The sequence below is a fragment of the Populus euphratica genome, unplaced genomic scaffold (genome assembly GCF_000495115.2).
Source record: "Populus euphratica unplaced genomic scaffold, PopEup_1.0 scaffold61.1, whole genome shotgun sequence".
Lineage (NCBI taxonomy): Eukaryota > Viridiplantae > Streptophyta > Magnoliopsida > Malpighiales > Salicaceae > Populus > Populus euphratica.
In genome coordinates, this window is record NW_011499941.1 from 400,640 (window position 1) to 414,390 (window position 13,751).

Genomic DNA, 13,751 nt, shown 5'->3' on the forward strand with positions numbered 1-13,751 from the left:
CTCTTTGCTTTGCCCAGGTTTTAAATTAAATCTCATGAAAATTAATTAGGTGTGATTTTATCGACTATACAAGTCCAAAAAAAATCAATGAAAAACAAAAAAAAAATCATCTTATATTAGTCAACTTGTGAAATCTATAACTTGGTTATGAACTTTATTTGACCAAACTAATGTTTTACTTTATTATATGATTATATGATGAAAATAATATAAAAAGTTATTTATTATTAACTTATTACTTAATTACTTAATGATAAAATTAAATTAAAATTCTATATTAAATAATATAATTGAAAAAAAAATAAACGTAAAAATAAGTAAAAAACTCTAATAGAACCTCTCACAATAAAACTCAAGCATGTGGATCATAAACATTTCAGTAGAAATTGTACTCGTGACCGATCATGTTGGAGTGCTTCAACCAACCAAGTTACAACATAAAATTATTATAAAATAACTAAAAAATATATTAACATTGTTGACTTTCATGTAATCATTAAACCAACTCCATAACCATCTAGGTGGTGGCAAAGTGGTAAGGACTTGGGATCAAGAGGTTTGCTCCTTCTGTGGTCTCAGGTTCGAGTCCTTGGTTGCTCATATGATGGCCACTGAAGGCTTATATGGTCGTTAATTTCAGGGCTCGTGGGATTAATCGTGGTGCGCGTAAGCTGGTCCGGACACCCACGTTAATCTAAGAAAACAAAAAAAACTCCATATGTTTTAGGTGGCTTGGTAATTGTTAATGGGACTCTGCACTCTTGCATTCAACTGCACGCGATGTGTATGGAGTTTCACCAGCTGGGTTTCCTGCCAAACCTCTTCTGTGCTGTCCTGTTAACTTGTAATTATACCCAAATGGATCTTCATCTTCTGCAAATAAATGAAGTGGAAGGTAATGACGCTATATGAGATAATGGTTCTTGATTTATAATACTGAATCCATTCTGATCATTATCACAAATAAATGAAAGAAATCAAATGCGTGTAATTCATGCCCCTCAAAATGTGGTGTTCATCCTATCAGCTGTTACACATCTATTCTAACTAAAATTTAGTTATATACGGTAAAGAAATTTGATGTAATATAATGAAAACGGAAATTTGGTAGTGCATGCTTTTTTTCAAGTACTCTGAACAGGAAAAAAAATGAAGGAAATTGTTAAGTGTACATGTGGGTAAACCTTACTTGACCTATAGGAGTCATGATCAACAGGGAGATCTTGTAAAGATTTATTTGTATATTTTCTCCGGAATGGATTATCCAGTCAGATCGTCGAACGATATAGGCAACCATTCCTGTGGATTCATAGAGTTTTATTTTGTTTTTTGTTTTTTGATTTGCTATCCTTATGGTTGCGATGGCAGCATACCCTTTTTCAAGGTGTTTTCATGGTTTCGTTCATGCTTGACTCTGAATTACTTCTCTCTAACCCAACACTTTAAAATTCTGGATCCTGTGAGTGGACTTTTTACGGCTTGGATTGGATGTTATCTTCCCAACCGCACTCATATCATCCGAAGTTGGAAACGAACAACGTTACACACAGACACTAAAAAGATTGAAATGATTAACAACTTGATGACTAGTTATAATTGTAAAATACCACGCAATAATCACTAATGACACAGTAGATATACACTCGATGCCCAAAATCAGAGAGAGAGAGAGAGAGAGAGAGAGAGAGAGAGTTGGTAAGAGTCATTTAGACTTAATTAGGGGATGGCCACATCAAGCGTTAGGTTGATCAGAATTGGCTCGATTTATGTTGGCTTTGCGTGTGAACGTTACATAGTAGACTCCCATAATGAGAAGCACTGCAAATGCCAAACCAAGTATAACGCCAGCAATACCACCAGCCCCCAGCTGATTTCCTCCTCTCTGGGATGTTGAGATTTTACCTTGTGTTTGATCAGTATCTTCTAACTCAGCTGCTAGGGGAAACGGTGAACAACTAGACGATGCAGCGCATGGGTTCTCGGTATTCGGTTCTCGTGTTTTGGGATGGAAGAACTCAACCGCTGAAGGTGAGAAAGCCACGGGTTTCTCATAAACAAGGCCGTGAGGAGCTCTATCCTGGGCTCTGGCGATGAATAGAATGGTTAAGGAGGAGAGGCAGAACAGAAAGAAAGAAGCTTTGGAGACCATACTGTATTGTTTTGTTTGCTTTGAGTATCCAATTCTGAGTCGAAAGTGAAGCAGCTGTGGCCTCTAGCTGAGTGGAAATTGTAGTGTGCTTCGAACAGGCATTTATAAGGTCATTTGAAGGGGTTGTTGCTTGGTATTGAATTTTCGGTGATGAAGATCAACCGGAGAAAGGAGGGAACAAAATGATTTGTGATTATTCCAATCCTTTCCTGGAGTAATATTGCCCTTGTCAGTGTCTACATGTAATCTGTCACAAGCTTGGTCTGTGCATGAGTTGTTGTTCTTGGCGACGTGGCTTTCAAAATCATGTTACTTTGAGTGCCTTTTAATACAAGAACTTAGGAGAGCAGGACAAGCGACGGAAGTCATGATTTCTTTAATTAATTCCTGAAAACTACTCTGATTTTCTTGATATTTAAACATGATAATATTTAGCCTTTATAATTTTAAAAATTATATTTTATATACTGGATCAATATAAGATTTAAATCTCGATAAAAAAAAAAAACTCTTCTATGTAATATTAACTCAATTACTCAAACGATTTGTTAACAAGTCATTATTGCTTTTTTCAAAATTTTCTTTATGTCAGTAGTACTGTTCACATCAATCCTTATTTTGTTAATATATAATTAACTTTGGTTAACTTTTATGCAATATGTAATTATATGCCGACAAAAAGCTCGTTTAACATTAAAAATCCAAAATTTCCTCTGCATTTTACCACGTGTACGCCATTGAACAAAAAGAAGAGAAACAGAGTTCGGCAGCTCATAATGGCACCCCCACCACCAGTTCAAAATTCTACTCCAAAGCCTCCATAGCACAAAGAATTCAAGGAATAGATGAATTATTGTTTCCTCGTGGGAGTGGGAAAAGGGACAAAAGTTTTCTGAAGCAGGAATTACATGTCTCTTGCAAAGAAAATCGCGAGTACATGAGCTGCCACGGACTGCAAGCCGAAGAAAAGATTCCACCTCTGGAGGCGCAATGGAAAGCCACAGGCACTGATTTTGTCACATTAGTATCTTGAGTATAAATGAATGAGCTCTCTAGCAGATTTGACAGAGAAAACACCTATAAGATTGACCGAAGCCAAAGCGAATAGCCGAAGTGGAAAAAGCAGAGCACTTGAATTTGGAAATGAGCTCCAGATATGCTCAAGCTTTCTGGAAGATCTTGCAGACCCAGGACGCATCCTCATGGAGGTAGGCACTGCAATTTAAATTCCCAGGGAACAATGTTCGCTTTAAATATCTGCAAATGTACATAGGCTTGCAAGGGTTTTCATAGACGGGACATCTTCTGGCCCCATACGCAGCTGAAAAGGAATTCAATATCTGGCAAGATTTGATGCATAATCATCCCGTTAAATCAGATTTTATCAAGGAACTATAAAGACAAATGGCATGTAAATCATTATTCAACTTATGCATAAGGGGAGTCTATGATGACAAAGTTATATTTAATTTGTAAAGGTTTTTTAATTATTAATTAAATATAATGATAATTATGCAATATTTTTAAATTTCTTCTTTAATTGAGTTTACGTAAGTAAATTATTATAAACAGTTGTATATAAAGTATAATTTTTAAAATATAAAAAATGCTATCATATTTAAATGTAAGGAGAGTTGAGGTAATTTTATATAATAATAATAAATATACACACATATACAATGGATGTTGATGCCATGTTAATATATATATATATATATATATATATATATATATAAGATTGTAAAGTAGTATTTCTATTTTTGAGCTCCTGATATTTTTTTTAAGTTTAAATAACAATAATAATAAAAAAAAACAATAATAATAATAATAATAATAACTTATTACAAGTACAGATATCATAATTATTAAACTCAACTCATAAGTTGATCCGGTTAAGAGGTCAAGTTCAAAGTCAACTTGAGAAAAATTAAAAAACATTTCAAGCATATATGTGTGTGTTTCATGAAACATTTTATGGGATGCACACTATAAAAAAAAAAAATATATGAAGACAAGTATTTACAGACTAACCATTTGAAACTCGACCAAAACATCAGGTCCTGGATTAACTTGCCAGGCCTCGACTGGGTTTTATATCTATAGCAACACCTCTTTCTATCATTATACCTTAATTCTATCCATTTTATGTTTTGTGTAAGTGATAAAGTTGCAAAAAACTTCTAACATGATTAAGCTTTCATTAGTAGAGTTATAAGGTGGTAATTGCTATACAAAACAAATGTGATACCAGGATTAGGGATTCTCTTATGCTTAACTTAATAAATGTAGGAGGAATATGTAATGAAAATGTGTATATAGAGTAATAAAAAAAATATAACATTAAATATGCTTGGGTGAGTTTGTTTTTGCCTTCCTTCTTAATTGATAACTTGTGATATTTATAGCTACTAAAGATCATATAAGTTCACTTCATGGAGAGAGAAATATAATGGGGAGGATCTATTTTCTTATAAAGTATTTAGCTAGTGTGTCATATTTTTTATTGGTTAATAGATTGGTGCTTGAAAATGAGTTAGTTAAAAAAGTAATAGACTATAAAAGTTGGTATAGAGTTATTGGTGGACAAGTTGACATAATAAAGTTTAAAAGATGTTGTTTATTGGTACGAGAGTGTGGCCTAGGTATAGGGTTTGATTAGGCTAGAACTAGAAAGGAAAATGATAGAAGGGAGGAAATGAAAACCAAGTCTGCTTGCAGGGAGACACGTATAGGCCTGTTATTAAATAACAAGCTTTTTTTATGTATATAGATGCATATGTATGTATTATCATTTTCCCCTTGAGTCTTGTAAATAGACATGTTTGAAAGACTTTAATTAGCAAAAATCAGGGGGAAAAACCTTAGTGAATAAATATTACCTTCATAGGCTATGCTTGTATGAAAGTGTTATTTGCTTTTATTATGTTTCATGTATAACATCTATTCATGTAAATCTTTGTTGGTGTTTGGAAACCAGAGAAGGACCCTTGATCCTTTTCAAGATAAGTTAATAAAAATTAGTTAAATATACAAGATCAAAGGCTAAAAAGATTAAAGATGTATTTAATAGACTTATCAAGGATATTTAGGCTAAGTCAAGCTTTCATACTTCACCAAGAAACGATCATAATTTAATTAATATGATCTATGAAAGAGTTGTCTTTCTCTTTACAATGTTTACGATAGAAAATCTTGTAAAGGACTTTAAATAGTAAGCTTGTATAAAAGAAAAGATGAAAGATTATGGATTTACTAAATTAAGAAACAGTCAATCCTTCCAAAAATGTCAAAAGTGATGGCTTCAAAAGGCACTCAAAAGAAAATAGATAGGGTTAAAAATTGCATTATATAGGATGCGAGGGCTTGCACACTCTGAAGGAAATAAATAAAGCTAAAAAACACATTATCTGGTAGGTGAGGGCTAGAAAACACACTCAGAATGAAAGAGATAAGGATAAAAAAAAAACATATTACCTGGTAGGTAAGGGCTATAAAACACCTTAAGAAAGAAAGAAATAAGGCTAAAAGGTGCATTATCTAAAGGTGTTAAAAATAAAGACTTCTTGATGACAGGGTTAGAACTGAGAATTATTTTTCTGAAGTGGACCTTTTTCTAATTTTTCTTTGAATTATCTATACTAGATTTCTTTTTATTTGTTGGGAGCCTTTTTAAGCTTAGAAACTTGTTAAGTCCTCTTTGTTGGAGTCTTGTTGGACTTTTCTTTTGCTTAAACCTTGTTGGGTCTTCGATTGTTAGGAGCCTTGATAGGCTTAGAACCTTGATGAGTTTTTTTTTTTTTTTTATCAAAACCTTACTAGGTTTTTAATCATTAGGAGTCTTGCTAGACAATAACCATGTCGAATGATACACCCCAATTTATGGTATTCTTCTACTATTATCTACTTATTTATTTTGAGGGAGAAGCAGTGTTCCATTATTCTCACTTCTCTGAAGGAGTTTATCAAATCATATATTGCTAATGCCCATTTCAAATAACTCCCCAGGTAATCTAGTCATTTACATCATTTATTCAAACACACTTATATGATAACATTTTCCAAGTATCATAGTCATCTTTTAAAGGAAAACACAAAATTTTTAGTTATGGAAGATTGCCCCTCAAGTGTAGCATTATTCCTAACCACCGATCGAGTTCATTAAATCATAGACTATCTTTGAACAAAATTTCCCTTGGTTGATTTAGACTTTTATTATTAACAAAATTTTCTTTTTAGCTATCCTCCTCATCTTTAATTTTAGTTACTTGTTATATATTTGCTTGGGTGTCAAAGGTACAAGAGTTATAGGCCTTTCACCCATCTTAAAAGAATATCTATTTGTCAACCCATTATGCGCAGCTCTCCTATCATACTATTATGGTCTACCAAACAACAAATGACTAGCTTGGATTTGCAAAATGCCATATAACACCTCAACATAATATTTACCAATAGAAAAGACAACAAAAATCTATTTATTTACCTTTACCTCACAATTATCATTCAACCATTGTAATTTATAAGGTATGATATGTTTGGTATTGTGCAAGTTCAATTTTTCTACCAATTTAGTAACAATTATATTAGTATAACTACCACCATCTATAATTAAGCTAAATATCATATTATGAACATTACATCTTGTATGAAATATTTTCTCCCTTTGATCTTCTAAATCATCCACTTTGACATACATATTCAGTGCTCTTTTTATCACAAATATATCTCCCTCGACTAGATACTCAACACAAACATCATTAACATCCTCCAATGATGTCATCTTCTCCTCTTCATCCTCCTCATCGATCTTAACTTTATTATTGGTTTTCATAATCATAACTCTTTTGTTTGGACATGTGAAGCAACATGACCAAAACTCAAATAACAAAAGCATTTAATATCATGGTTATAAGAAGTAAAAGTATCATTGTTACCTTTAATAGTAGTCAATATATCTTTATTCTCTCTAAGGTATTTAGACTTACCCTCATCATTCGGTTATAATGGATTAACCTTGGTGTTATCATTACAGTTAGAAGTAAACTCTTTATTTTTCTCAATGTTATCCTGAATCATAACAAGTTTCATTTCATTGAAGTACTTATCAGCACACTTTATACCTTAGCTCAAACTCTGCAGTCTTTAATTAACTCTCTATAATAATAGTTAAGAATAAGTCTCTTTCTCATAATAGGTTTCATCTCATTCCAAGTCTTAATTTTCCACTTATAAATCCTCCTACAATTTATCACTTATTGATCCCACCATATAATGGCATAAAAAGTAAAAGCAATCACAACGAGCTTGATTTTCTAGAGCTTTGGATAATTATGACACTAAAAAATCCACTATACCTTCTTCTCCCATTGTAAATAAATATTTGGATCATTCTTCCCCTAGAAAGTTGATATTTTTGCAACTTAATTGTACCTAAATTTCTACCAAACTTAACATTATGGTCACGATACTTATAATTACCCCTCTAGCTGAAATTATCGTCATATTTATCCCATCTATATCAATAATTCCACTACTATCCAAACTAATCCTCATGCCTATGAACACGCTATTAAAATCAACATCAATCATGTACATATTATCAACCACAAACTTATTAACATTGGTGTTAATTCACTTTACAGAATTAAAAAAAAAAGAGGTAAATGGTTTGATTTTATAGATTTAGGTTACGAAAGCTAAGCTCAAGACTAATGCAAATTTACAAACCTAAATATTTGAAAAATCTAAAAGGTTACCACCAATTAGGAGTTTGTCCCTATTACTATCTATATTTAAAAAAAAATAGAGAGATTAAAATAATATTAAATGAATTATTAGAGTCAAGAACTATTAGATCCAATTAAAGGCCATTTTCATCACTCATTTTATTAGTAAGAAAATCAAATGATTCGTGAAAAATATGTATTAACTATCGAGCTCTCAACAAGAAAACTATTAAGGATAAATTCCATATCTTAATGATGAAAGGGTTATTGAATGAGTTGTGTAGATTTAATTACTTTTCTAAGTTATACTTGATATCAGGATACCACCAAATTAAGATAAGATCAAAGAACATCCCAAATATAACTTTCAAGATATAGCATTATAAGTTCTTTGTCATGCTTTTTTAATTGACTAATGCCCTATCTATATTTCAAGCCTTAATAAATGATGTATTTAAACCTTTACTTTAGGAATCTTTTTAGTTTTTTTTAATTTTTTTATGACTTTTAGTTTACAATAAAATAGAAGATGATCATTTTGATCACTTAAATGCCATCTAGGCTATTATCTATATACAAGTTATATACAAAATATTAAAATATAAGTCTGTTTGTACAAAAGTAGAATACGTGGACCATATAATATTAGAGAAAGGGGTAAAAACTTAGCCAAAAAAGATAGAGACCATGGTTTAGTGGTACAGACCTAAAACTAAATATTTAAAAGACTTTAAGGCTTAACTAGTTATTATAGGAGATTCATCAGGATTGTGTATCCATAGCAAGCCTATGAACTAGGTTTTTATTTAATATGAAAGCTTTTAATTGAGATGAGTTGGCTAACAAGTCCTTTATGAGCTTCAAAAGGGTAGTTTTTAATCTGTTTGTGCTAACCTTACTTGATTTCATTAAACCCTTTATAATTGAGTGTAAAATTATTTATAATAGATAAAAATATCCTAAATAATAATGGAAAAATAATAAAATAGTTCTAAAAAAACAAAAAAAAAACCTTATATCAACTAGAAAACTTATACAACTCTTGAATAATAACTTTTGGACCTTATAACAAGGCCTCATTGATATCCAATTACCATGAAATCTTAACTATATATAAAACAAGATCTCTGAGATTTTTTGGCAACATTTCAACATAATAAAATAATTGGATTGAAAGTTATTTTTATCAATATAAAACTATATATTAGAAAATATAAGTCCAATACTGCTTCTAATGTCCTTCAATGATAAGAAAACATTACTTATGAGAAAATCCACAAAACAAAAAAAAAAACACAAGTTGCTGACATGAAAAACCTTCCTAAAATAATTTCAATTGTTGCCACTTGTATTTTCCTTGTAGAAAATAAATCCTTGCTGAATAAGAAGTCCACAAATCATTAAAAAAGAAATATCAAAACTTGAACAACAACTTTTAGCCTAACTTCAAACACATTATTATCTCTTGTCTTGGTGAATTACTGGTCATATTTCATATCAATGAAAAATTTTCATCTAACTAGAATTGCAACAAAGTTCCACATATAGTTTCAGATATGACCCAAACAGTACATAATATTTAGTTTGACAAATTTACAACATGTTAACCTAAATATACAAAATCAACCTAATCAGTTCATTTTGAATCTTTTTAGTTTTAGATCTTGTAAAAAATCCACTTAGTATCTCTAATAAATTTTTTAGTGATGCTTGTTAAATTATATTAGAAAAAAAATTATTTACTTTTAATTAAATCTAATTTATTTTTAATTCAATAAAACTTTTCAATTTCATTATTAATCAATTTTAAAACTAGCTATAAATCTTCAAATAAAAATATCAATTTCAGTTTTCAAGTATGTTTCTTTCTCTTTCCCAACTTTCTTTTTCATCCAATAAGCAAACATTTATATGCAGCTCAATTTCATTAAAAAAAAAGAAAAGAAAACAAATACATCCCATTAAAATTCAGTTGTCAAGTATCGCTAAGACATAAACAAAAACTGAAATTTCTTATCTGTGAGTGCTTGTTTTAAGTCATCGGATTATGTTACCTAAAAGAGTGGCATCAATTTGAAAAGACACTACACTTCACAAGGGGTGTCGATGGGATTAGGAATAGTTCTGGTTAATCAAAGAACAATTTTTGGACTTAGGATCCACTTTGATGCCAGAAGCTTCCATGTCTATGTCGTCTTCTTGAAGCCCCTTCTGAGCATGTCGATCGTTCTTTTTCAACTCACAAAATCATAATAATACGAGAATAAAAGTTCGTGGCCTGAGTGAAGTCCATGGTGGTGACGACGGATGGTCGTTGCAGTGGATTGTCGTGGGGCTTGGTGATTGTCCATGATAAGGACATCAACACGGCCCGGGCCCCCGCCATCACTTCTTCCTCTCCCCTGCCGTGAAAGTTCGATATTTTCTTTTTTTTTCTTTCTACCCGTTTCCTTCGACTCTGTTAGAAAATAGAGTGCAAACCGTTTTCTCTAAATATTTTTAAAAAATTTATTAAAAATTTATTATTTATATATTTTAATTTTTTTATATGTTATTTTTAAAATAAAAAATATTATTTTAATACATTTTAATATAAAAACATTTTAAAAAATATTCACAACTACATTTCTAAATATATTTAAATTAGAAAATGATCTAAAAATTTGTCTCTATGTTTTGAATTAAAGAGAGAAAAAATAAATTTGAGTTATAAATATACATTAATATTTTTATCTTTTAATTAAAATTTAAAATTAGTTGTTGACTTGATATGTAAAATATAATTTTTTGAATGTGAAAAGGAAAATATTATCATGTTTATTTAAAGCTTAACATGTTTAAGTTTACTTTTTTTTTTTAATTATAATTAATGTATTTGTTTTTTAAAAAAACACGTTTAATGCATTTCCGTTGAAAGATAAATCAAACTAGCAGTAGCATTTAACAAACTTGTTTTCTGTGGTTCTCTCTTGATTTATTTTTGCTTTTCTTTGACTTAAAAACTAATGGTAATAAAAAATGAAAAGCATTCATGATACTCAAGTTTAATAGGTGATGTCCATTTGAATCTATTTAAAAATAAATAAATAAAGAAAAAAATAAAATTCAGGATCCATAAAAAAATAATAAAAATATTTTCACTTAGACCTTATCTTTTTTAATTATAACTATTTTTCGTGTAAAACAAGCATGAATAGCTACTCTATAAATAAGATAAAATTTTCTTGATAAAATATGGATAGAAAAACAAAACCCAAGTTAAAATTATAATAAAAATTGTAAAAAAAATATGAAATTCATTTTTTATCACCTAAGGAATACTATTTACTTAGTAATAAAAGTGAGTAATAAAAGTGATTACAAACTGCTAAAAGATTTTAGAAACATAGAAAATTATTATTTATATTACTATTAAAACGATTTTAGAAACATTAAAAATTATTATCTAGAAACATAGAAAGGGTATCCTGTAATTTTAGAAGAAGAAACAAAGATATAGAGAAGCATAGAAAATAAAAGAGATATCGTTTGGAAACTATTTTTATTAAAATTTCAATTATTATTTATACTACTGTTAAAAATTATTTTTTAAAATTATTTTTAAATAAAAAATAATTTAAAAAACATCTTATACTATATAAAATCCCCCTCTCTCCCTCTCTCTCTCTCTCTCCCTCCCTGTCCATTATTCAACCAAACTTTACAAAAGCAGATCAATATCCCCTAACCCCAACTCCTCCATTCTTTCGAAATGGCCACCAGCAATAGCTATTTTGCCAGACAAAAGTACCGATTCCTTTCAACTGACCTCAACCACCATGCGCAACTCTCTCACGACTCACCTTTCGAACTCGACGAGTCCGACATCTACCACCACACCACTACTCTCTCTATCTCGCCCGACTTCCGCAAGCCAGTCCTCAGTCCGCGACTCGTCAAGAAGTCAACTCCCGCCGCTGCTGCCTGTAGACCGACAGATTCCAGGGAAAAAACAGGCGGAAAACCGTCGTCGCTGCCGGTGAATATACCGGACTGGTCGAGGATATTGAAGAACGAGTACCGAAGGGGATCTGCCGTTGTTGATGATCGTGGTGATGTTGATGATGATGAAGATGACGTCGACGGTGATGATTGTTTTGATCGCGGAGTGAGGGTCCCACCTCACGAGTTATTGGTGAGGCAGATGGCTAGGTCAAGGATCGCATCCTTCTCGGTTCATGAAGGGATAGGGAGGACTTTGAAAGGGAGGGATCTTAGTAGGGTCAGAAATGCAATCTGGGAAAAAACTGGCTTCCAAGACTGAAAAGAGAGGGGGGGAAACAAATTTGAGGTCGTTTCGAGAAAATAACAACGGGGATTTTCATTTTTACACAGAGAGAGAAAGGAATTTCTTACGTTAGAATACGGATGTGATAGATGGAATTGCTCCATTTTTGAATACTCAATTGTAGTGTCTTGTTTTTTGGAGGTCTTCGGTGTGGTAGTTTTTATTTCCTGTCGTGTGCTAACTTCTTCGAGATTGAAAACGAAACTGGAATGAAGAATTGAGATGTTTTTTGTTTTAGGCAATTTTTTTGTGTTTAATTTTTATTTGAACGTTTTGATATATTTTCTTTTGGCCGCCGGGATGTTTATTTTCAGTGTTTCGTCAGTTGAAATTGCCCGGGGAGGGAGCTGGGGACGTTTTGGGAATATTTGGGGTTGGTGAGAAAACCACAGGCAACCACGAGCTGGTCCTTATCCTCGAACATTATATTATATTATTATACAATAAACTTAAAGAAAACAATGAAATGATAAGGTGTTTGAGAGAGTTGTTGATTTTTTTTAAGTGATTTTTATTTTAAAATATATTAAAATAATATTTTTATTTTTTAAAAATAAAAAATATTATTGATATCAATATTTTAAAATGATATAAAAATATAAAACATATTAATTTAAAATAAAATAAAATAAATTTTTTTTAATTTTTTTTTTAAAATGTAAAAATAAATAGTATTTAAGTTGATGCTTTTCTTTTTTTTTCTCAAATAATTATTCATTTTTATTATTTAATTATTTTTCAACGTGGTTCTTCCTTAGTTCTAGATTTTTTTTTTAATTTAGTTTGTCTAGTTCTGAAATAATTCTTTGTTTAGAATATTTAAAAAACTGTTTAATTTTATTTTTTTATAATTTATTTTAATTTATATACTACATCAATAAAAAACCAACTATCGAATAACATCTAAAAAAAATAATTATGAAAGGTTTATAAAAAAAATAATAAAAAATGGTTATGATTTAAAAAAATAAAATCAAAGGTATATAATAAAAAATATTTTAAATTATTTTATAGTTAATCTATTTAAAAAGACTAAAATGTAAAATATAAAATAAAATAAAATAATAAAATAGGCCAAGTAAACGCATGAGTCTAGCATCTGCCCATCAAAAATAGATATGGTCCATGTGCCAAGCTATTTAACTTTTTTTTTATATATATATATATTAAAGGAATGAAAACATGTCGTCTACAATGCTAACATTTGATTGCCAGAGAGCTGTAAAAAAATCATGACATGGTTATTTTATGCATAAAATTTTGATTTTCAATTTATTTTTAATTTAAAATATTTAAAAATATCATAAAAACCTTAATAAATTAATTTATAACCTCAAATAATTTTAAAATTGATTCAAAAACCCAAAATAAATTCAAATAAAAAACTTTCTTGGGTTCAAATTTAACATTTTTCAAGCAACATCATGATCTAAATTAGTATTAGTCAAGGCTTTCTCTCTCTCATTAAAACTTAGTAATTTTCTCTCTTATTTTACAAACCAAGAAGTAAAAAATAAAAAAAATTAAAGTTTCAAACAAAAAAAATTAA

The 13,751-nt window shown here is 30.2% G+C and overlaps 2 protein-coding genes across 2 annotated transcripts; one reads left to right on the plus strand and one right to left on the minus strand.

Moving 5' to 3' along the window:
- Window positions 1–1,559: 1,559 nt before the first annotated feature.
- Window positions 1,560–2,395, minus strand: LOC105137019 (uncharacterized). The gene has a single exon (XM_011042578.1). It carries the CDS (start codon window positions 2,147–2,149, stop codon window positions 1,733–1,735), a length of 417 nt encoding a protein of 138 aa, XP_011040880.1. The 5' UTR covers window positions 2,150–2,395; the 3' UTR covers window positions 1,560–1,732.
- A 9,133-nt stretch (window positions 2,396–11,528) lies between these two features.
- Window positions 11,529–12,436, plus strand: LOC105137020 (uncharacterized). Its single transcript, XM_011042579.1, has one exon. The coding sequence runs from the start codon at window positions 11,627–11,629 to the stop codon at window positions 12,176–12,178; it is 552 nt and encodes a 183-aa protein (XP_011040881.1). The 5' UTR covers window positions 11,529–11,626; the 3' UTR covers window positions 12,179–12,436.
- The last annotated feature ends 1,315 nt before the right edge of the window (window positions 12,437–13,751 follow it).